Genomic DNA, 22,525 nt, shown 5'->3' on the forward strand with positions numbered 1-22,525 from the left:
AGCTAGCCCTGTATCTATCTATTCATGGGTATGGCAAGAAAAGAAGTGAATCTCAGGCACTTTATCAGTAAAGAAACTAGAATGGCTTAGGGTGCATTTACACTGGAATAAAACTTAACCTTGAAGAGCAGTATTGCCCAATTATGTCCACTGCAAATAATGATCCTGGAATCTTTATAGAATGTAGATGACATTGAAACAAGTCAGGCAACTGAGTATGAATTCCTAAATGTTTCTTAAAAAATTATTTTAATTTTAAAAAGCAAGTAATGTATATTTTGATGAGCGAGGGTGTTGTTTTGTTTTTTGAAAGTCAGCTAAGGATGGTTAGGCAGCACAGTGTATGAAGGCTGCTAAAAGCACTGAACCTCTAGAATATGGTTTTTGTTACTTTTTATTTCTATGTGGGCTTTTTGGTTTTGGATTTGTAAAGGTTTTGGTAGACCTTCAATTTGTATGGAGGAATGAGCATTATTCTTCTGTTCCTGGGGGAAGTCCTTGATTAAATGTTTTTTTCCTCACAAAAAACTGACTTATAAATATTACAATTTAAGGCTGATAAGAGGGAGCTAAAAAAATAAGCAGTACTTCTGTTAAAATTATAAAACAGAAAAATAAAATGAGAACATCATGTTTCAAAATCATGGAATAAAATCTTAAAATGGTTGTCACTTTACAGTGGAATATAGTCGGAAAAAACACTTCTGCTTACTTACTAGTTAGCTCTGTGATTTTGGGCAATTCAGCTCCCCAGGCTATAAATTGAGAGCAATTGACTTAATCTTTAAGGTCCTCTCAGGTCTAAAATTCCATGATTCCAAATCAACCAATTCTATGAGAAATAAGCCCTGAAAGAGCTCCTGATTTCTACCCTCAGTGATAGCATTCTGAAGACCCTTCTTTAATCTTCTAGCTACCCCTCCCAACACAATCACTTATATGGCAAGGAATGCTCATATATACGAAAAAACAAGTCATTATTCTTTCCTCTCAGGTAAAAATGCTGTCCATTCTGGTCTCATTAGCAGTTATACTTTGGGACCAGCCCTGCTTACCTGAATCAGAAGAACAATGCTCAGTGTGGATGTTCTCTATTCAAATCACAAAGTATCTAAAGACAAATCCCCCAAATAACAAATCTGATCTTAAAAAAGATCATCACTTCATTTTCTGAAGCAATTGACATTAAAGCTGATCAAGCCAAAAAGCTCCTAAGAAGAAAGCTCACTTTAAAAGCCACCATTTTCAGGACACTTTTCTTTTTTTGGCTGCGCCCTGTGGCTTGCGGGATCTTAGTTCCCCAACCAGGGATCAAACCCGTGCCCCCTGCAGTGGAAGTGCAGAGTCCTAACCACTGGACTGCCAGGGAATTCCCCAGGACATTTTTCAATAAACCCAGCACTCCTTATTGATGACAGAAGCTTAAAAATTTGTACAGCTAGGCCACACAAGTATGACTGCCATATGGTAGTTCTGTCCTGATCTTTCTGTCCATCTTACACTAAAGTAAAAAAAACACAGCAAATTTCATATATATTCATGTGTGCGTTTACATATATAATTTTTGACAAAAAAATGAATTATGTCTAATAAAAATGTTTTCATTTTCTTCCACCATTCCTATTTCTAAGAGGAAGGGTTTGGGGGAGAGAGAAACAGAGGGGCGGAACTTTGAAATCTGATGTTAATATCAAAATTGTTTACTTTCTTATTCAGAAACGTGGCAAATCCTACCAAACTGAATTTTAAGTAGTCCTTCATTCTACCCCCTAGAGCGCAGCTATAAACTTTCAAACATTAAAAGTTATGATGTAAATAAATAGCCTTCAGTGTTCTGAATAATTACATAAATGTTTTTATGTCATTCTTACAGTGAAGTGCCAAACAATGAAGAGTAGCTTGGGAGTAATGGCTAAAATTTCCTTCATGATGATATAGTATCTCTTCAATGAATGCTTATTATCTTAAGGGGAAAAAAAGGCATTGTTAAGCAGGCAAGGCCAGAGAAAGTAGTTACATTTTAAAATATAATATTTTAGACATTGTGGGTCTTTTGGTCTCTGTTCAATTTCTCAACTCTGATGCTGTAGTGTAAAAGCTGCCATAGACAATACGTAAGCAAATGAGCAGGACTGTGTTCCAATAAAATTTTACTGGTGGATGCTGACATTTTAATTTCATAAAACTTTCAGGTGTCATGAGATACTATTAACATTTTTTCCAATCATTTAAAAATGCAAAAGCCATTCTTAACCTATGGGCTGTACAAAAACAGACGGTGGGTCAGATCTGGCCCTAGAGCCACTGTTAGCTGACCTCTGTTCTAGATGACATATATACTTTGAAATCTGTAGAAATGAATTAGTACAAGTACATAAAAATTTACAACTGAAATTTACTGATGAACATGCTAACGAATAACATATTGATGGGACATCATCATGCAGCGTTAATTTACTGCACACAGTTCCAAATACTTATCTGGCTGTCAGTTTACATGTAACTCTGTCAATATCAGTGCCAGTGGAGAATTTATTCTCAAACTGAAAATCTATTAAACATGATTTAAGGTCTACAGTATTACAAAAAACGTAGTCTAGTCCAGCGGCCAATTCTATAGGATGAGACACAGTTACAAATAAATATTGGAATTGCTGTAATAAATTTATTTGCCATGGAAGAATGATGTGTAATTATTTTAAACAAATTACTATATTATAATTAGTTAACATTTTTTATTACTGTGATTACAATTTTGAATTTTGTATTTTATGTTCAGTACTTTGATTTGTGAATTTTATAAAGAATGACTTTACACCTGTTGCAGTTGTTATAACTGGGAAATAAACACTATACTGACTTTAAAAAAAAATAGCACCAATAAAGATTTCTAATTCTTAGGTTTTTATTTTTTTAATGAATTTTTTAAATTACTGTCATGTTGAGCTATAATCCAGTATTTCACCTAAAAGCTACAAAAGGTAGGATCTCATATATTCTGAATTTTGAAACATTTTTCTTTGGGAAAGGAAAATGATTTCTTTCAGTGTGCAGAAAAATACATACAGCTAACAGAAGTCAGACAGGTCATAATTCCACCTGCTCCTCACTGCCTATAGGATAAAACACAAATTCCTGAGGCCCTTTGCTTTTGGATCCTAATCTATATTTCCAGGTAACACTCACTATTTTCCAAATACCCTTTCAGAACTCAAAGGTTTTACATATAATTAATTCTCTTACCTAAAATGTCTTTCCCCTATGACAAACTCTTTTTCATTCATTCCTCAAGAGCTGGCTCAAATATCACCACTCCATGAATATTCCAGCATTCCAGGCAGGGCTCATAGTTCTGTTCTTCAGGTGACCAGGGTATTTTGCTCTTCTCTTTATTTTAGCAACTACCTGTTTGTATTATAGTTTATCTTTTCCTATGTCTCTCTTTCCATTATACTAAGTTAATGCAAAAGGCATCTTTGTATGCAAAAACATAGCACAGTGGCAAACAGGAGGTGCTCAAGAAATAACTGGTGAATAAATTAATGCTTGATACCCTTAAAAAGAATTGCCCCTGGACAATGTAATATTTTTAACTAAAAATAAAACTATTTAAGATTCTTAAGCAACGAGGGATGAAGACTATATAATGTGAAAGATGTTTCTCTTTAAAAATGTTTTACTTTCTGTGGAGGATTATTACTTTAAAAGCTGTATGGGAACTATAAGGACATTTTTGGGGACAACGGAGGAAACCTCAATATGGGATATATATTGGGGTGGAGTGTGATAATGGTATTGTGTATAAGTAGAAGAATGTCCTTATTCTTAGGAATATACGCTTAGTATTTTGGGAAAAGTATCATGAGGCAACTTATTTTCAAATGATTCAGAAAAAGAGGGTTTGTAACATACACACAGAGAGTGAAAAGAGAGAAAGTAAATATGGTAAAATGTTAACAACTAGTTAACAGAGCTGAAAATATTCAATATATGGTTATTCATTATACCATTTTTTAAATTTTTCTAAGCTTTGAAAATTTTAGAAACAAAATGGTGGGGAGAAAATGTTATATGGGAAAATTAAACCAGTGAATGAGTTAAGATATCTGATATGAGTATGCATGTGTACATACATCTATAGTTGTGTGTGTGTGTGTGTTTGTGTGTGTGTGTGTATTTTCACAGCAAAAACTGTTAGGAAGATACGTGAGTAGCGCCCAAAACTCAAGGATAAGTGGAGCTACCACACAGCAGGCAGAGTGCAGAGACCTGGCAGTCCCGGCATCTTGAGAGTAGAAGTCTGAGAACCCTCCTTCTGGCACAGAGCCATTAAAATCCCCACAGTACATTTCTAAAAAGAGTATTACTAACAGTCATTGAATGATATATCAATTTTTTAAAAAGCACAAATATGATTTCTTAGTTCATCTTACTTTCAAACTAATTTCAATTTTCTAAATCCTGTTTCTACATATCCTACTGCAATTAATCTCTTATTGAAAAGTTTCTGAAACCAGCTAAGTAAGCAAAGAAACTTTGATTCCTCAAGAGTACCTGATGACCATCTCATAAGATGATCCTTCCTTAACTGCCATGATACGTCTCCATATATTTTAAATGAGTTCAAAAATTTTATAACTAAGCAAAGTCAACACCTCTCAAATCCACCTTGGAACAGGACAAAAATAAATGAATATAATTAAATCCCTATCGCCCACAATTTATTTGTTCTCCATATGTAAATCAAGATAATGCTTATCTCGGGGCTTCCCTGGTGGCGCAGTGGTTGGGAGTCCGCCTGCTAATACAGGGGACACGGGTTCATGCCCTGGTCTGGGAAGATCCCACATGCCGCGGAGCAACTAGACCCGTGAGCCACAACTACTGAGCCTGCGCGTCTGGAGCCTGTGCTCCGCAACAAGAGAGGCCTCGATAGTGAGAGGCCCGCGCACCGCGATGAAGAGTGGCCCCCGCTTGCCACAACTAGAGAAAGCCCTAGCACAGAAACGAAGACCCAACATAGCAATCAAGCAATCAATCAATCAATTAAAAAAAAAAAAAAAAGATAATGCTTATCTCAAGTGACGTGATAACCCAGGAACCTCAATAAGGAGTAAGGGGCAGGCAGAGCTCAGCAGGATATGGGGACTTAGATGATGCTCTAGCTCCTTTTGTTACAATTGAGTTCTCATTAACATTTCTTAAAACAGTAACTGTTAAGAAGATAATATAGCAATGTGAAAAATTCTCATGATAAAATGCAATTTAAAAACTTCACTACAACTACAACTATGTCCATACACATATACACAAAAAGAAATTTTTTTCCCTAAAGGCCAAAAACACTCAAATCTTCACAGTGGAGACATAATGACATTATATAGTATTTTCCTTTTTTGTTATTTTGTCCAGACAAACTCTGCAACATGATATTACTTATTATTGAAAAAAAAAACTTTAAAGGAATTTCTTAGATCAGATTCATTTATGTATCCCAGAGGCCCAGGATTGGAAGGGAAATGGGCAACCTTCTAATCAATCTTCCCTAATGCCCAATGTTCTCCAAAAACGTTAAAAAGAAAAACAAAACCAAAAAACCCTCCCAATTATTTGTGCCACTCCCACTGTTCATATTGTTCCCAGTTATTTATCTGAAGAACCAAGCAAAAAATTGTTTATGACTATGGCCTCATTGATCTGTTCTGTTTAGATTATTGGCACAGAGAATTCCAAACTGAAGCAGTAACTGTACTTTATACTGAACACTATCAAAAATAAATACTAAACATCAATCAGACCTTGAGTTTGTATAACCACAATTTTCCAATGGGCTTCAAATGTTTTAGAGATTGTCTCATTAATCTTAAACACACATTTATTTTGTCCATGAAATCTTCCCTAGAAGGTGACATGAGAATTCTTTGTACTTCATTATGCTTTCCTCAAAGTTGTAATCCATCACAACCATGGAATCATGCATTCTTATTAAGAATATATTCAACACAGTACAGTTTGTGCCACATATTAACTACTGAATGATCCTTTACAAGTTTGTGGACTTGTGTGCTCATCCCCTGGATCTAAATGACAGTAATCACAACATTCTTTAAGGTAACCACAAGTAGCAAAATATAAAACATTATGTAAACAGTAGCACTTATTCTTCTAGGTATTAGGGAAAATACAAGAATAATAATTTGGCAATATCGACATAAACTGGATTATGTGTTGTTTTCTGAATATTGTGAGAACAAGGGCCATTCTATTTTCAATTTTATTAAATTTCAATGAAATATCTACTATGGTGCCTTTACTTGGGGGTATTGGACTATGATTATGAAACTGAGGGACAGAAGTTATACAACCACAACATCTCAGTGATAGTAAATTAAATAATTTTTGAAAAAGAATCAGAACTTGGTATTTAGTTGTGATTCAGTGAAGCAGTCACTAATAAGATAGGCAGGGCAAGTTATTTTCCAATATTCTAGAAAGAAGGTAAAGTGACATATTTATTAGAATGAATACCCACTGCTCCCTCACCATCTATCTGTAACAACTTATCTTTAAGCAAAACACTTTTCAGCCTAGCTTTTGATTGAATTTTAAATCAAAACCAGTATTACAATTTCAACATATCAGAGACATAAGGCAAATTTTCTTTACATATATACTACAGTTAGAAGTCAATAGGAAAAGACCAATAATTCAATTAAATAAAAATGGCAAAGAATATGAATGACTTACATGAAAGGAACTACAAATAGCTGACACACATGAGAAGTATAATGATATCATTACTATGTTAGTATAACAACATTTTTGAGCACATAATATGAACTAGTTACTGTGCTTTACAAATATGAACTCATTTAATTTTCAGTTTGCAGAAGTAGGTATCATCATCACCTGCATTTTAAAAATGAAAAACGATAGGCTCAGACAAGTCACAATGAGAGTAAGTCATCCAGCTGAGACTTAACCATCAGCAAACTAGTTCCAGAGCTCATGCTTGGGAGCACCAACCGCCTCTTGACTTCACTCAAATAATGGAAATTAAAACTGTGATGAGATACCATGATCTCCAAGGTGCAGAACAATAACAATATGTACTGCTCTGAAAAGGATACACAAGAAATTGGTTACCTCTGGGAAAGGCCACTAGGAGGCTAGGGAAAAGAGGTGAGAAGACATTTTTTCAACCCTCTGTAACCTTCTGAAATAAAAATAACAATAATATTTGCAAATTCATGTCTACAGCTCTTTAAACATTTGAGACACTTTCCCATAAATTAATATTTTTGTTTCCTCAACCACCCTGTGGGGCAAAGTGAGTGTCTATGTCCTTAGCAAATGTAATCACAGCCACCACTGTGAAGGTAAGTATTCTCCTTTAAAAAAAAAAAAAAAAAAAGACAAAAATTAACCACAGTTCTTTAAGTATGGATAACCTGTTATAAAATGAAAATACCCCAGTAATAAAAAAAATTTTAAAGCCATTGCTGTCTTACCAGAATTCATAAGTTTCCAAAGTTGATCTACCAAAGCTTCATTGCATAAGGGAGACTCCATGTTCTTAGTAAATGGTGGGTTCTTAGTTAACATGTTTAGAATCTTATGTCTGAAAGATAAAGAAAAATTAAATTTTTGCTAACCATTAAATAAAAACTTTTGAAAATTATCTGCAGTTCCTCCTTCCTATTTTATCGTCTCTCTTCTGACATCTAGCTTTGTGTTTAAGTTTAGTTCCATTTCAAAAGACATTATGTTGCATTCTAAACATTTACTATTGTTTTTTTACTAAAAAATTCTGGTGGATTTGTTCTCTCTAAAAGTGCCTTAGGGTACAATGAGGTCTTCTAAAACCTGACTCTATATATTCCTAACCAACATTTCCTATCCCACTTCTAAAATGAACATTTTACTCTTCTTAGAAAAGTTTACAAAAAAGACTGGTTAGTAAATATAAAAATGTTAAAATGAGGCAAAAAAAAAAAAATCACATGTAGGCCAAGAAGTCTACATTTGAGACAATAAAATATAAACTTTATTATTATAGTAACTTTGCAAAGCATGAAAATGTGCAGCACTATTTTAAATATGGAGATTGCAAAAAGGTTTCCTCAAAATAAGCTGAAGTTTAAAAGAGTCAATTAAGAAAAGTATCCTCACAGAGGGTAAGAGTTAAACTCCACTATTGGAAGTTTTTATCTTACATGAAAGGCTACCCAAACACATTATGGACTCTTCTGAAAAATAGGACACATAAAACAAAATTTGAAAAACAAATGCCCAATGCTACGAGCAGGAGACACCATAAAAAAAGAATAGAGAAAGAAAAGGAGAAGCAAGGAAGCCACAGCAGCAGTCTAGTAGTCTAGCATTCAGGATAAAAGCCAGGTCTAGGACTAGGTCTGAGAAATTCAAGACCTCAGAATAAGGGAAGGCTTGGGTATAACTAAGGATGAAAGAAACTTAGGTCATTATATTTGTTTAGGTTAGCAAGACCTTAAAGAAGGTGAACCTGGGAAATTTTTACATTTAGTGGTAAGAGATCAAATTGTATTTGTACTTGAAAAAAAGATGGGAGGAAAGTAGAACTGCAAGGTTGTAGTTTAAGTCACTTAACCCCTTTTGGCTTCAATATCATGTCTGTAAAACTGAAAGATGTGACTTTCACTGTTAACATCCTTTTGTGATTTGAAATTTTAAGACTGAAGACTATTGAAAGGCTATGAGAACCAAAAGTGAAATGCAATTTATACATAGGTAATACGAAAGGGGATACATACCTTATGGATATTTCATATCCATATTTTCATATCTTTATGAGTAAAGATATTTTCATATCTTTATGAGCAATTTCTGTTTGTAAGAATAGATCGGTATTACAGGTAAATAACACCGTTTAAAATGTGGATGGATTTTTCTTTAGAAGATGTTAATGTTAATACTTTTAATTTGCATGAAGAAGAAAAGTTAAGTTTCTATCTGGCTGCTTCCCCAATTACCCCAAATACCAAAGTGGTAGGGCCCCACAAATAAAACTTTATGGTATTTACTCAGATCATTACAAACTCTTTACAGCCATGCCAATGAATTGTAAATGGTACTCTGGGGATAGCTCTGAAATTATAATTAAAAGAGCAATAATGATTATTATGTGTACTACTTTTAGTAAATTAAGCATTTTTTAAAAAGTTTTGTTTTTCTTTAAAGTTTAGATGATAGAAGAAAGGCTTTCACAAGGAAGTATTTATAAGTGACTAAACACTCAATGCAATACTCAGAGGAGATAAAGTTTAAGGGCAGAAAATGAGAATCTTATGCTTAACTTTTCAGAGATTAAACAAAATTCACAATAAGCATACACTTCAGATAGACCTGAAGCAAATCCTGAGAAAATCATGGGTTTATGCCATGTTCATGGCAGCAAAAACATCACACTATTTCCCTAAACAATTGACAAATTTCTTGGTGGACTAGTCCAATCCCATTGCCAATCACTATCTATAAGAAATGCAGTCAAATCGAAAACAGAAAAATGTTCAAAATCTCTCTGGAGAAAAGGCATTGAGTATAAGTGTGTCCCTTGAGGAACTGATACATTGTGATCATATATGCATGCTTGATTCCAACATGAGAAGATAATTCCATGTCATCTTTAAAATAATCCTACCCAAATCTAAAGTAAATATATTTAATAAGTTCTTCCTATTAATGTAAAAAGTAATATACATGCATAGAAATGACCGGAAAGGAATAATCCAAAATGTTAAGAATTATTGCTTCTGGTTGAAATAATTATACGCTATTTTTAAGTTGTCTTCTTAATGTGAGTTTATATTTTTCCAAATCTGAATGAGCATTTTAAGTTATTCCCATTGAAAGGAAACTGTAATTTTCAAAAATGTAAATTTCATTTGTTTTAAAAACAATGCACCAACCAAAGCACACTTACTTAAATTCTTAAGATATCCTAATAAAGAACTGATTTACAATCTGAAAATCTTTTTTTTTTAAATTTATTTATTTTATTTATTTATTTTTGGCTGCATTGGGTCTTTGATGCTGTGCACGGGCTTTCTCTATTTGCGGTGAGCAGGCTTCTACTCTTCGTTGCGGTGTGCAGGCTTCTCATTGCGGTGGCTCCTCTTGTTGCAGAGCATGGGCTCTAGAGCTCAGGCTCAGTAGTTTTGGCGCACGGGCTTAGTTGCTCCGCGGCATGTGGGATCTTCCCGGACCAGGGCTTGAACCCATGTCCCCCGCATTGGCAGGAGGATTCTTCACCACTGTGCTACCAGGGAAGCCCTGAAAATCTTCTATTGAGAGAAGACTATACAAGGAAAGCCAACAACCCTATTATTACATTTAAAACATCAAACCCAAATAAAAGACCAAGAACTTTCCCAAACATTTAAAAATAATTAAACAGCTTAAAGTTTTTTTCTACATACAGTTGTCACTACAGAGATAAAATCACTTTTCTTTAACATATGAATTAAGTTAAACATATATACGATTAGAAGGGGAAAAAATTATCTCCAACCACTTGTTTAACATGTATTTAATTACCTATATGCAAAGCATCATGCTATGTACCAGACATACAGTGGCAAAAGGAGACAAGGTCCCTGTCTTTTTAAAATTACACTCTCATGGGGGAGACAGCAGTAACAAAAAAAATCAAACTATAATAATACACATACATAGAAGTATGTATGTACTTGAGTAAAGGAACAACTGTAGGATTTTATGGGCAATTGTGGCTTGAGGGACCTAACCTAGTGCAGGTAGTCAAGAAAGTATCCTTGTAGAAATGGTGTTCAAATTTAGCTTTAAAGCATAAAGGAGTAATTACAAGTAACTAATTTCTTTCCTCTAAATTTTAAGGTTTCAGCCCCCAAATTCTTCAGAGCTTTACCTAACTCTAAAAAAATCAGCAATTGTGATATACATAATAATAAAGACAGAAATTTTTAAAATCAATATTTTAAAAAAAATTTAATTCTTATTAATGGCCATCTTACTATTAGGAGTTTAAAAATCAACCAAAAGCCATAAAAATAAAACACTTTTTTGGGAGCAGGAGAGACGAATGTCACTGATTTTAAGACAGACAGAAACAGAAACGTTTACCTACCTTTAAGATTAAGAATTCTATCCAATTAACACAGCAGAATATAGCAGTTCTATATGATGGCTACTCAACGAGTTTAAGAAAAAGTAACAGAACAGACTGGTGGTTGCCAGAAGCGGGAGCTGGGGGGTGGTGAAATGGGTCAATGGGGTCAAAGGGTACAAACTTCCAGTTATAAAATAAATAAGTCATGGGGAGGTAATATACAGCATGGTGACTATGGTTAGTAATACTGTGTTGCATATTTGAAAGTTGCTAAGAGAATAGATCTTAGAAGTTCTTATCAAAAGAAAATAATCTGTAACTATGTATGGTAATGGATGTTAACCAGACTTATAGTGGTGATCATTTTCTAAAACATAGAAATATGGAATCAATATGCTACACACCTGAAACTAATATGTCAATTACACCTCAATATAAATAGATAGGAAGGGAGGAAGGGAGAAAGAAAAGAAAAGGTAATGATGGGGACAAAGAGAAAAGGACAGAGTTCCTATTCAAAGCATAAAAAATAGAGAAAAAAAAAAACCCCCACAAAAATAGAGACAGATATCCCAAGACACCAAATAATACACATATACAATAACTGCTGATGTGGTAACACTCCTATCCTGTGACCATTCACTGCCATTAAAGACTTTTTTTAAGACGTGTTGAACTTTTTTTAACTATAACTATGGCCTAGATGATATTAAGTAAAGCCTAAGAGGTTCCCTATTCGTGATATAAATGAATCACATCACTTATGAAGTAAACACATCAAATATAATCATGAAATATATCTTTATACAGATCTTCAGTTTAGAATGTAAATAACAGTGCTCTTAAAATTTGAATGACATTAATAGCTCCACATTTCAAAAGCAATCATTTAGACTGTACAGTATATAATTTAGAAATATAACTTCAAGTATTATGTAATATTATAATCTGCTGAAAATGATCTTCAAAACACAATTTTAAGATTTCAGAAATATGTGCCTTGGGGCTTCCCTGGTGGCGCAGTAGTTAAGAATCTGCCTGCCAATGCAGGGGACACGGGTTCGAGCCCTGGTCCGGGAAGATCCCACATGCTGCGGAGCAACTAACCCTGTGTGCCACAACTATTGAGCCTGCGCTCTAGAGCCCGCGAGCCACAACTACTGAGCCCACGCACCGCAACTACTGAAGCCCGCGAGCCGCAACTACTGAGCCCGCACATCACAACTACTGAAGCCCGCGCGCCTAGAGCCTGTGTTCTGCAGCAAGAAGCCTGTGCACCACAAGGACGAGTAGCCCTTGCTCGCCTCAACTAGAGAAAGCCCATGCACAGCGACAAAGACCCAATGCAGCCAAAAATAAAAATAAGTTAAAAATAAATTAATTAATTAATTTTAAAAAAAAGAAATATGTGCCTTGATGTTAGTTCTTGATGTGAATTGTAAACATAAATGAATACACGATAAGCTTTATTTATACTGTATTTATACTTTCTGTCCCTACTTGTCATCAGCAGCATCTTATTATAAACTTTCAAATGCATGAGCTCTGCCAGATAAAGAGATGAGGCTGGTTTCCTGCCTATTCTCTTTTATATGAATATTTACTTCAGAATGGGTGATTATGAGAGTTTTGTCCATGTCAACCTTACCCCTTGTACACATCAATAACAAGGACAAATTATTTAAAATACAATTCAGATCACAAATCAAGAACTATGAAATACAAAGAGAAGAACTTTGTACAAAGAATATTTATTTAATAAGCATCATTTAAAACACTGAAATATAGATTTCAGTTAGCTGAAATCTCTTACATGGATTCTTCATGCTCAGATGCATTTCAGTGAAGTTAAAAGGCACAGTTTATTTGTATGCCTTTTTAGATGAAAAATATCTGCCAACTGATGTGTAAAGTTGAAGAAGACAATGTCTCTAGGTCTGTGTTCTTATTTCTAGTTGGAATAGCTAAAATCTAAATTATCTTCCAGCTTTCAAATTTCATTCTATGAAACTGAATTATTACAACATATGAACACAAATTTGAGTCTACTAGGTGTAAAGAAAGGACGGCAGAAATGGTAAAAATTTTAGTCCTGCTCGAATACACTATAAATATCCTACTTTGCCAAAGAAAGCAGCAGAAATGAAGGAAATGAAGAAGAAAATACAAAAATGAAAATAGTTACCATGTCAGGACCAGGATTTTCTTTTATTATCCCTTATTTTCTAAATTTTTAACAATGTCATATTCCATTTTTAAATCCTAAATCCATTTATTAAAAATTAAGATTCTATATAAGATAGAAAGGAACAAATGGGATACATCAAAACACTGCTCTTATTTACTTTTAAAATAGATTAAATCAATCGATACAAAGGTTTTAGGATAAGGGCTTCCCCCATGTGCACTAAAAACGGTTACACAAGCTTTTCTTTAAGTTACAATAGAAATCACATGTAAAATTCAGGGAATTACCCTTAGTAACAATATATTTTTTAAAATGTCTTTCCAAAGGCAAATAAAATAAAAAAGGACATGAGTAAATGGATAACATATTCCTATATTTTCAAAAATTAAGACTTGTTCCATGTATAATGCTCTGAAATTATTTACTTTAGGACTTACAAAAACAAAATATTACAGCATAAAAAAACTAACCTTACATAGGGTACAGGGTCATTCTGAATCATATTAAGTAGCCATTGCAATTCTTCATAACTCCTGTCCACTGAAAATAAAAATAAAGAAATACTTTTGTTGTTAATTATAACAAATTTAAACAAGTGACAGATAGGGAGTTTACACTTAATATTTAGGATTCTGCCTTAGCCATATTTCCAATCAGAGTTGAAGGATGTAGGCGATTTCTTACATTTTTTAATGCAACAGGCCACTTGGCAAATTTTACAAGTACTGTGCTATATATGTAGCCAAAACACAAAACAGGACCAAGAGTATATTTTCCACTAAGGCGCAAATCAACAGCAAATACAACATAAAACAAATTGTAATTTATTAAGAGCCCTAAATTAGAGATGATTAACTCTAAATGGAAATGTGTTTAAATTGTTTTTCTAGATGCTTTAATCAAATTATAGAGAGGTTCAATACTCAATGGTATCTCAACTATATCATACAGTATGGTAAACTGTTTCTGCCCAAGTGGTTTCTTTCATTTAAGACAAAAGAGCAGCCTTAACTTTTCACTATAACATAAGAAACAACTGTAAAACTAGTACTATAAATATAATTAACTTTAACAAAATAACTCATTAGCTATTTCCATTTACCTTTTCAAAAAGTATTGCTTTTATGATTTGAAAAGCTTTATTTTTAGAATTTTATTTCTAATATTTTCCATTTTTTCATTTTCTAATGAACCAGATTTATGGTTCACACTTAAACATCTCTCAATTAAATTACACTTATTAATTTAGCATTCTTTTTGGAAATCATAATATTAGCATTCTATTTGATTTCAGGTAGTACTAATTCATGAATTCTTCATATTATGTGATTTATGTGAGTGAACATCATTCATATACCTTGGCTGGGAATAATGGCATATTTGGTAGACCTCAAGATTTCCATATTTCACAAATTGGTAAAAGTCAAAATAAAACTGAAAACTGACACAGGATTACATTTTTTTTCTTGCCAAGAAATACGTGAGAAAACATCCTTATTTTTACCAGCATTTTTTAAAAGAAAGAATACTTTAACCCTCAACAAAAAGGAAGAACAAATGACAGTCCTTTCTGAACTTGGGCCAACACATATAACACACACACTATATTGTTCTTACTCTTTTATAATGTCTTTCTAGAAGCAGTATCTCTATTGAAATTTACAAAAAATTATAAGGATTTGAGTATATTTTCCTCTACTTAACACGCGAAACTTAACCAATATCTACTAAAGAATTTCCCTCACCTATTCCTCTCTTTCTACATTCAGATGAGAATGTTATCATAACTTCTTTATTCTTCCCATATTTTAGTATAATCTGGAATTTTAGATTAATTTACATATTTCTTATATTGATATGTTATTTTTTAAGAATTTTTTTGAAATTTGCATTAAATTTTACAACCATGTTAACAAATATTTAAGCTTAGCTCTTTATTTTATAGGCATAGTTGCTTGTCACTGGGCCTTTCATATCACACTTTCATCAATCTCGAGTTATTATTTTGATTCATTTCCAGGTCAGCTGAAAATTATCTTTCAGAATTTTATTTTTAAAAATGTTACATAGGAAATGTACTTCTAAGTCTTCAAGGCTATAGGAACAACAACTTGGCAAAGTAGAGAATCTTAGGCCATAATTTTCCCTAAGCATTATGTTAGCCTGTGTTCACTGCCTTTTGAACTCTTCTTATTCTGAAGAAGTTACAGGCCACAGTATTCCTTCACCTTGTACAATAACTGGGTTCTGATATTCCTAGGAACTTATACATTTTTTCCTTAACCTTAAAATTTTAAATTTCATCAGACTCTACCTTAGGTCAGTCTCATTTACACTCTTTCAAAGTATTCTATTATTTCTGGGATTATTGCTTTTCTTCCACCTGCTCTATTCTTTATGACAATTTTTTAAAACATTTTCATCTCCTTAACTTTCTCCTCTGTATTTCTGAAAATGTTTTGAATATGAAGTGTGCTCTTATTCATTTTTTTCCTTATGTTTTTTGTCAACTTCACAAGGCCATGCCTAATCCCCCTCCCGAAGTTCCTACTTGTATCTCTTGCTCTACTTTCAGATAAGAGTTTTGACAGGTACAAAATGTTTTCTTGAATCCTTATGTAATTATAAATTTCTCCCAAACCTTCTATTTCTTAAAATAACATGTAATTAAAGCTATAAAATGATACACTAACTTTTCAGAAAGACCAAAGATATCTATCTATAACTCTATTCTTTTCCCTCATTTACTAATTCTTATAAGAATTCTACATTTACCAAACACTCTCAATCAGTGAGTCAAGAATTTAAAATCAAAATATCTGTATTGTACATAATACGAAAACCCTAACAACTAAATAGTAAATGGTAAACAATTCTTTCTATTGATAAAATGATTATGGGCATATATTTCTAAAGCATTACCTTTAGTATAGTCAACAACTGCTTCCAGAGCTGCTATCCTGATGTCCACAAAGTGGCCATATTCTGCGTAAGATTTAAAAAGAGCTGGATCACTTGGCACATGGCCATTCTTCTGAAGCACTCGTATGGCTCTCAAACAACTAGGAAAATAGTATTTATAGTTAAATACTCTTGTTAAAGTATTCTAAATTAAACTTTTTTCCAAGGTATTGGAAATTAATCCGTAACAGTAAGCTGAAATATTAATGTAATTTGAATCCACTTTTTAATTTTTTAACATTCAATTTTTGCCATGACCATAAAAAACCCTATTGAAAGAAAACAAATTTCAAAACTTTGGAAATTCAGTTTCAGGTATTATACTTATAACTGGAACACACTTCAGAAAAATGTATTTAGCATAAAATATAACTTAAAGTATTCTCTCCAAAAGTTTTAGTAATACATATATAGTTTATTCACTAGTATATATGGAAAGTTGAAACTGTTCATAATGTTGAATGGGTAAATCAACTTTTTTTTAGCGAACTCCTTATGAAATAGACAGAACTTGTCGACAGTCATACATACAAAGAAGTTGACAGAAGCAAAAAATCTTAAAAGAAGCCTAACAATACAGGGATAAACTATAATAGAGTTTAAATTATACCCAATGGGATAGAAGATTATGCAGACATCAAATACAATGCTTATGAAGAATTTCTGATGACATGAGAAAGTGTTTATGATATAAGCAGAATATAAAAACTATATATACAATATGGCAAATAATTAAAAATTTATATAGTTACCAGAGGAAAAAATTTAGAAGGCCATTCTCCAAAATAGCAATAATTTATCCATGAGTGGTAGAATCATATAGGGTTTTATTTTCTTTTACTTTATTTCCCAATTCTCTATGCAAATAAATTTCTCTTATAATTATGAAAGCAAATAACTTTAAGAAACAAATATGAAGAATCATCATACCTGACAGTGATGGTGTGTCTATAACTCGGAAGAAGTTTTTCCATATTCAAAAACCTAGTGATTTCTTCAAGAATGAGTCGCACATCCGGATTTAAATTATCCAAAGTTCGAACTTCATTATTCACACTGACTGCAGGCGTAACAGAGTTGGCAAGGGCATCAATCATTTCTGCACGATAATAGTTATCTGAAAACTAAGCCAAAAAATAATTACGAGAAGACAACAGAATTTACATTTCTATTCAAAAGTTAATAAAATAAAATATGATAACTTAAAAACATAATTTATCTGAAAACATAAGCAAGTTTTCAGGTTAGTATTCAATTCCGTCCTTTGTATAGAGTCACACAACGGAAAAAAGAGTGAAAGAGGTTTACTAATTAGAAATACATTAGTTTACGTGACAAATGTTTACTACATGTAAGACACTCTCATAGTAATCTAGCCAGATTCCTCTAAAAGAAGACCACAGTCCACAAATCCTGCTGGTAATACAGAGCTTCAAATCAGCTATTTCAGTGCCTATTCTCATCTAAAACATCCAACCAAGGGTCACCAGATAGCTGAAGAAAGCATTAACATGAAGAGAGACCAGAACAAAGTGGGAAAAGCGACTTGGAGGAAATAAGAGTATACAAGGAAAAGAAAACCAGTAGAGGGAAAAAGATTCAAAAGCGACCATTAATATTGTCTGAGAAGTAACCAATGATATGCCTTCCAACAGGATAATACATTTTTAAAAGAAAGAAATATGCAGAGAATCAGAATAAAAATTAAATTGGAATATAAAATTGAAAAAAACTCCTAAAATTTTGAGCAAAAAAAGAAGAGATAAAAAATAGGAAAGAAAGCACAAGGAAGTTGGAAGGCTGGTGTAGAACACATGACATACAAATAATAGGAGTTCTAGCAAGAGAAGCAGAGAAAAGGGAGGAAACCATCCAAAAAAACAAATAAAAATTCCTAAATCCATATCCCAGTCAATTCCCAGAGAAGCAATTTATTGAAAGCAATCTGAGTGTGGTTTGATTTAAACTCAGCAACTCAGATGCTCTAGCCTAGAAATCTGAACATGGAGCAAGCAAATTAATTACTTCTATCAGCAGTGTTGGGATTATGCTGTGGCAAAACAAACTGCCAGGAGACAAAGGAAGAAGACCTGGCCCCTTCTGACTTCCACCATGGAGCCAGAACCTCCGACTGACACACATAATGGCACAGTCCCTAAACATTCCTATGTTCGAATACCAGGTAGGAAAAAAAACAAGGCACATAAAAACAAACAAAACCAAAGAAAAAATACTCCACAAGTATTCACCATGGACGAGTTTTGTTTTCAAACTGTTCTAATGATTAAAAAAATTAATCTCTATAACTTCAGTCAACCTTTTCTCTACGGTTTCTAAGTTTTGTTTCACACTCAGAAAGGCCATTTGCATTCAGAGATCATTTAAATAATGTTTATAGGTTTTCTCCAAGTATTTTTATAGTTTTATTGTTACCTCTGATAATCACTTTGCTAACAAAGCAAAAGACCATTTACTTAACCACTGTTTCTGAACTAAGTATTCAGAGGACAGAATAAATTCAGAAATTAAAAATGAGACGGGGATGTGGATGAAGTACAAAAACCAAAATATTTAACATTTACCCCTCAGACCATATCCAATTCTCACAGACACTATACTCCTAATCGAACAGGCTAGATTATCTGATCACCCCAAAGTGAAGAATAAATAATTTGTGAAACACAACTGGGGGTGTGTGGGGGCATTTAGTACATACAGCAAAACTTCCTACAAAAAAAAACAACTGAAGGCATCAACGTCAACGTACTGCAGCAAAGGCGGACTGAAGTTTTTAACAATGATCGTTTGGTATCAGGAATAGTTCAACCCATGTTCTGCATACTTATTTAAGAAGACAAATTTCATAAATGTATATATGATTTATTAGAAATATATGTTAGAAATTCATGTGTATATATAAAAGATTTTCATATAAAATGGCTAATAACCAGGCTTGAAAGGGATTTAATTTTAGTCTTCTTGAAAACTAAGTTATCTAGAATATTGAATTTAATGCTCCTGCCCAATTCATGAGATGTTAAAATTTTTTAAAATATCTCCCCACCCCTAAATCCCAACTTCTTTTTGGCATTTAATGTTCTGTATTTCTAATTTAATCTTAATCGCAGAAAAATCTTTCATTTCTTCTCATGCGCTTTATAATTTTATGTAGTCCAAAAGATAGCTAACTTCATAATATTTATACCAGTGAAAATAATTTTAAGTCTAAAAAAATTGGTTTTAAGTAAGTTTATTATTTAATGAAAATAGAAATGATTCTCCAGTTACGTGAAAAATAAATAAATAAATAACTTTATATAGTGAAACTTTTTTAAAAAATATGCTTAACCAAAGCCCTCAGAGACAAATCATTAGTGGTTGGAAGTGAAGTACTTTAAAAACAAACATAAGAAAATCAATGAAATATTCTTAGGCACCATCCAATCACATCTTTTCTTCCAGTTTTAATCCATTAATCTGCAAATCTTTAAATAACAACAAAATCTTTTTCTCTCAACCATAATTTTTAAGTTTTGATATCAGACAAATCTGGGTTTCGCTCCTGGCCCTACCGCATATATGACCTTGAGTAAATCTGTTAGCTTTTATTAGCTTCTATCTCCTCAAATGGAAACTGAGATAATTACAGTATCTATCTCAGAGGTCTGATGAGGACCATATTAATCAAGTTTTGGTACAGGCCATGGAATATACAAAAAACTAGCTATTATTACTGTTGTTATTATTTGCATTTATTCTGTCCTTAATATCTTCAGGGATTAAGATGTATGCTAGTCTTAACTGAAGACAATTATATCTTCAAATAAAAGAAATTCATGTGTAGATGAAGAAAGCAATACTGTAAGTGAAAGTCAAAACAAACCAGCAGATTAGGAAGGAAAGAATCTTACAAAAACTTTTTTAACAATATTCAAAAATGTAAAGAAAAAGTGTATCAGCTATAATGTATTCTTTTAAAGAACAAATTTTTTTAAGGACTCTTAAATCATTTGAATGTTACTCTACTGACTTAAAGAGGAAAATTTTGCCTTCTTGATTTTCACTATAAATCACCATTTGTAAATAAAATACTTGTGACTTTTTAAAAATTAATTAATTAATTTATTTATTTATTTTTGGCTGCGTTGGTGCTGCGTTGGTTCTTCGTTGCTGCGCACAGGCTTTCTCTAGTTGTGGCGAGCGGGGGCTACTCTTCGTCACGGTGAGTGGGCTTCTCACTGCAGTGGCTTCTCTTGTCACAGAGCACGGGGTCTAGGCGCGCAGGCTTCAGTAGTTGTGGCACGCAGGCTCAGTAGCTGTAGCTCGCGGGCTCTAGAGCGCAGGCTCAGTAGTTGTGGCACACAGGCTTAGCTGCTCCGCGGCATGTGGGATCTTCCTGGACCAGGGCTTGAACCCATGTCCCCTGCACTGGCAGGCAGATTCTTAACCACTGCGCCACCAGGGAGGTCCACTTGTGACTTTTTTTTACTGTTGTAATGTTTTATTAAACTTCTCATAAATTCAACTTATCCTACAAGTTACATGTGTCATTATATGTGCTGTTCCTTCTGCTTGGAGTAATCTTCCTAGACTGGCCCTACTCAGACTGGGAAAATCCTATTGTTTATGACTCAGCTCGAGGGTCACATCTTATGTACAAAACTTCCCTGAGTGCCTCTCTATACCCTTGGAAGAAGGCACTACTTCCTCTGAATCTCCCTAGAAATTTGTGTATACATACCTCCACTTTAGCAGTTATGCAAAACCTGTTTACTTGTCTGATTTCCCCATTAGGCTGAATCCTTGAGGCCCCAGAATCAGACTGTGATATGCAGCAGTTCTTCAACAGATGTTTAATTTAAATGAAATTCCAGATGGCAACTACCATGCATTCTTTCTATGTAACATGGTGTACCGCTTGGCATAGCATATATTCTCAAAAACACTTGCTGATGGTTAGAATGATAACAAGTAAGGTGAAATAGCTTTTGAAGCATGGCATTCAATAGCTATTTACTAAATAAATGAATAAAACACACATAATAGTGAAAAAGAAAAAAGTCAAATTCATCAATGAACAAGTTATCCCAAGAGGAACTGTTTTCTGGGTATCACTTGATAAAAGGAAAAAGGAATAAAAATAAAATTGGGCTGTCAGACTTCACCAAAACAAAAGTTAGCTGAGTTCCCAAAATTTGATGTACTTCTATCTCCATGTTATAACAGGTATAAGGAACATTTAAAAACCAAGTAATCTTGGTTTTCATCTACTGTTTATTATAATAAATCATGTTTGTATATTTCTTTCTCTAGAAATTTCAAGTATAATGGACACAACGATGATTTCACAGTCTAAATATTTCTTTAAAAACAAAATATCACTGGCTACTTTTATAATACTAAGGTATCTTACCTTATTTTTTCTGTTGTCATTGTACTTGATTAAGTCTAAAATAAATGTTAAGACTTCTTTGGGACAAAGGTTATGAACATCTCTCAATAAAGCCATCGCAACTGGCATAGTCTACAAAAAAAAATTTTTTTTAAATTTTCATTACTACAATTCAATGAAGTATATGCTGAAACAGGGTTACTCTGGGGCTGACACAGGTATCTGGATGGACCCCAACCCCCACCGACTCCTACCCCCTCCCACTGGGAACATGTCTCAAACATGCTAACAAAGGAGCTGAGTAGGAAACCAAGGGGAAAGCTGCATAACTGGATACACTCTGTAGCCCATTTGTTAGAAGAGGTACGTGTAATGTAAATTCAGTTCTGTGTTTTACAAGGGACAAGGTATGGGCTTTAACATTAGATAAGACCATTTTTGAACTTCTACTCCACTACCTAGTAAGATGGATTATTATAGCTAGTTGCTTACTGAGCAGGAGTCTAGTTTCCTCACAACCATTTTCAGGATTAACGGATACAGTGGCTGGAGGCATGTGGCAGGCAGACAGTAGAGTTCAATCACCAGTCTGAGAAGACACTGATTCTCCAGTACCACCACCCCATTCTCAGCCTAAGGAAAAATGGTAAATTATCTAAAATCCAGCTTAACTTTCTCCTTTCCAAATTTTCATAGGCAACTTTTCTAAGGAAGTAGAAGCCTGACTCACAGTGGTAACCTCTACCAGTAAAACCAAGCTATTCAAACTCAAGGCAGAACTACAGACAAATAGACATCACAGTCCCCAGTACACAGAGAGATTTGGACTACCCCGTCTTCTGATTCAAAATAACTATTC

At 33.5% G+C, this 22,525-nt stretch overlaps 1 protein-coding gene across 5 annotated transcripts in view; it reads right to left on the reverse strand.

Annotated features, from left to right (window-relative positions):
• TAF2 (TATA-box binding protein associated factor 2) overlaps nucleotides 1-22,525 on the reverse strand; it is an 81,241-nt gene that overhangs the window by 18,069 nt on the left and 40,647 nt on the right. For all 5 annotated transcript variants that reach the window (XM_061171692.1, XM_061171691.1, XM_061171690.1 and 2 more), the window contains 5 exons: nucleotides 21,688-21,798; nucleotides 17,205-17,398; nucleotides 16,236-16,375; nucleotides 13,784-13,853; nucleotides 7,512-7,621 (listed from right to left, as the gene is read on the reverse strand). In XM_061171692.1, the coding sequence (XP_061027675.1) occupies nucleotides 7,512-7,621; nucleotides 13,784-13,853; nucleotides 16,236-16,375; nucleotides 17,205-17,398; nucleotides 21,688-21,798 (625 nt within the window). The remainder of the gene's footprint in view (nucleotides 1-7,511; nucleotides 7,622-13,783; nucleotides 13,854-16,235; nucleotides 16,376-17,204; nucleotides 17,399-21,687; nucleotides 21,799-22,525) is intronic.

The sequence above is a fragment of the Eubalaena glacialis genome, chromosome 17 (genome assembly GCF_028564815.1).
Source record: "Eubalaena glacialis isolate mEubGla1 chromosome 17, mEubGla1.1.hap2.+ XY, whole genome shotgun sequence".
Classification (NCBI taxonomy): Eukaryota; Metazoa; Chordata; class Mammalia; order Artiodactyla; family Balaenidae; genus Eubalaena; species Eubalaena glacialis.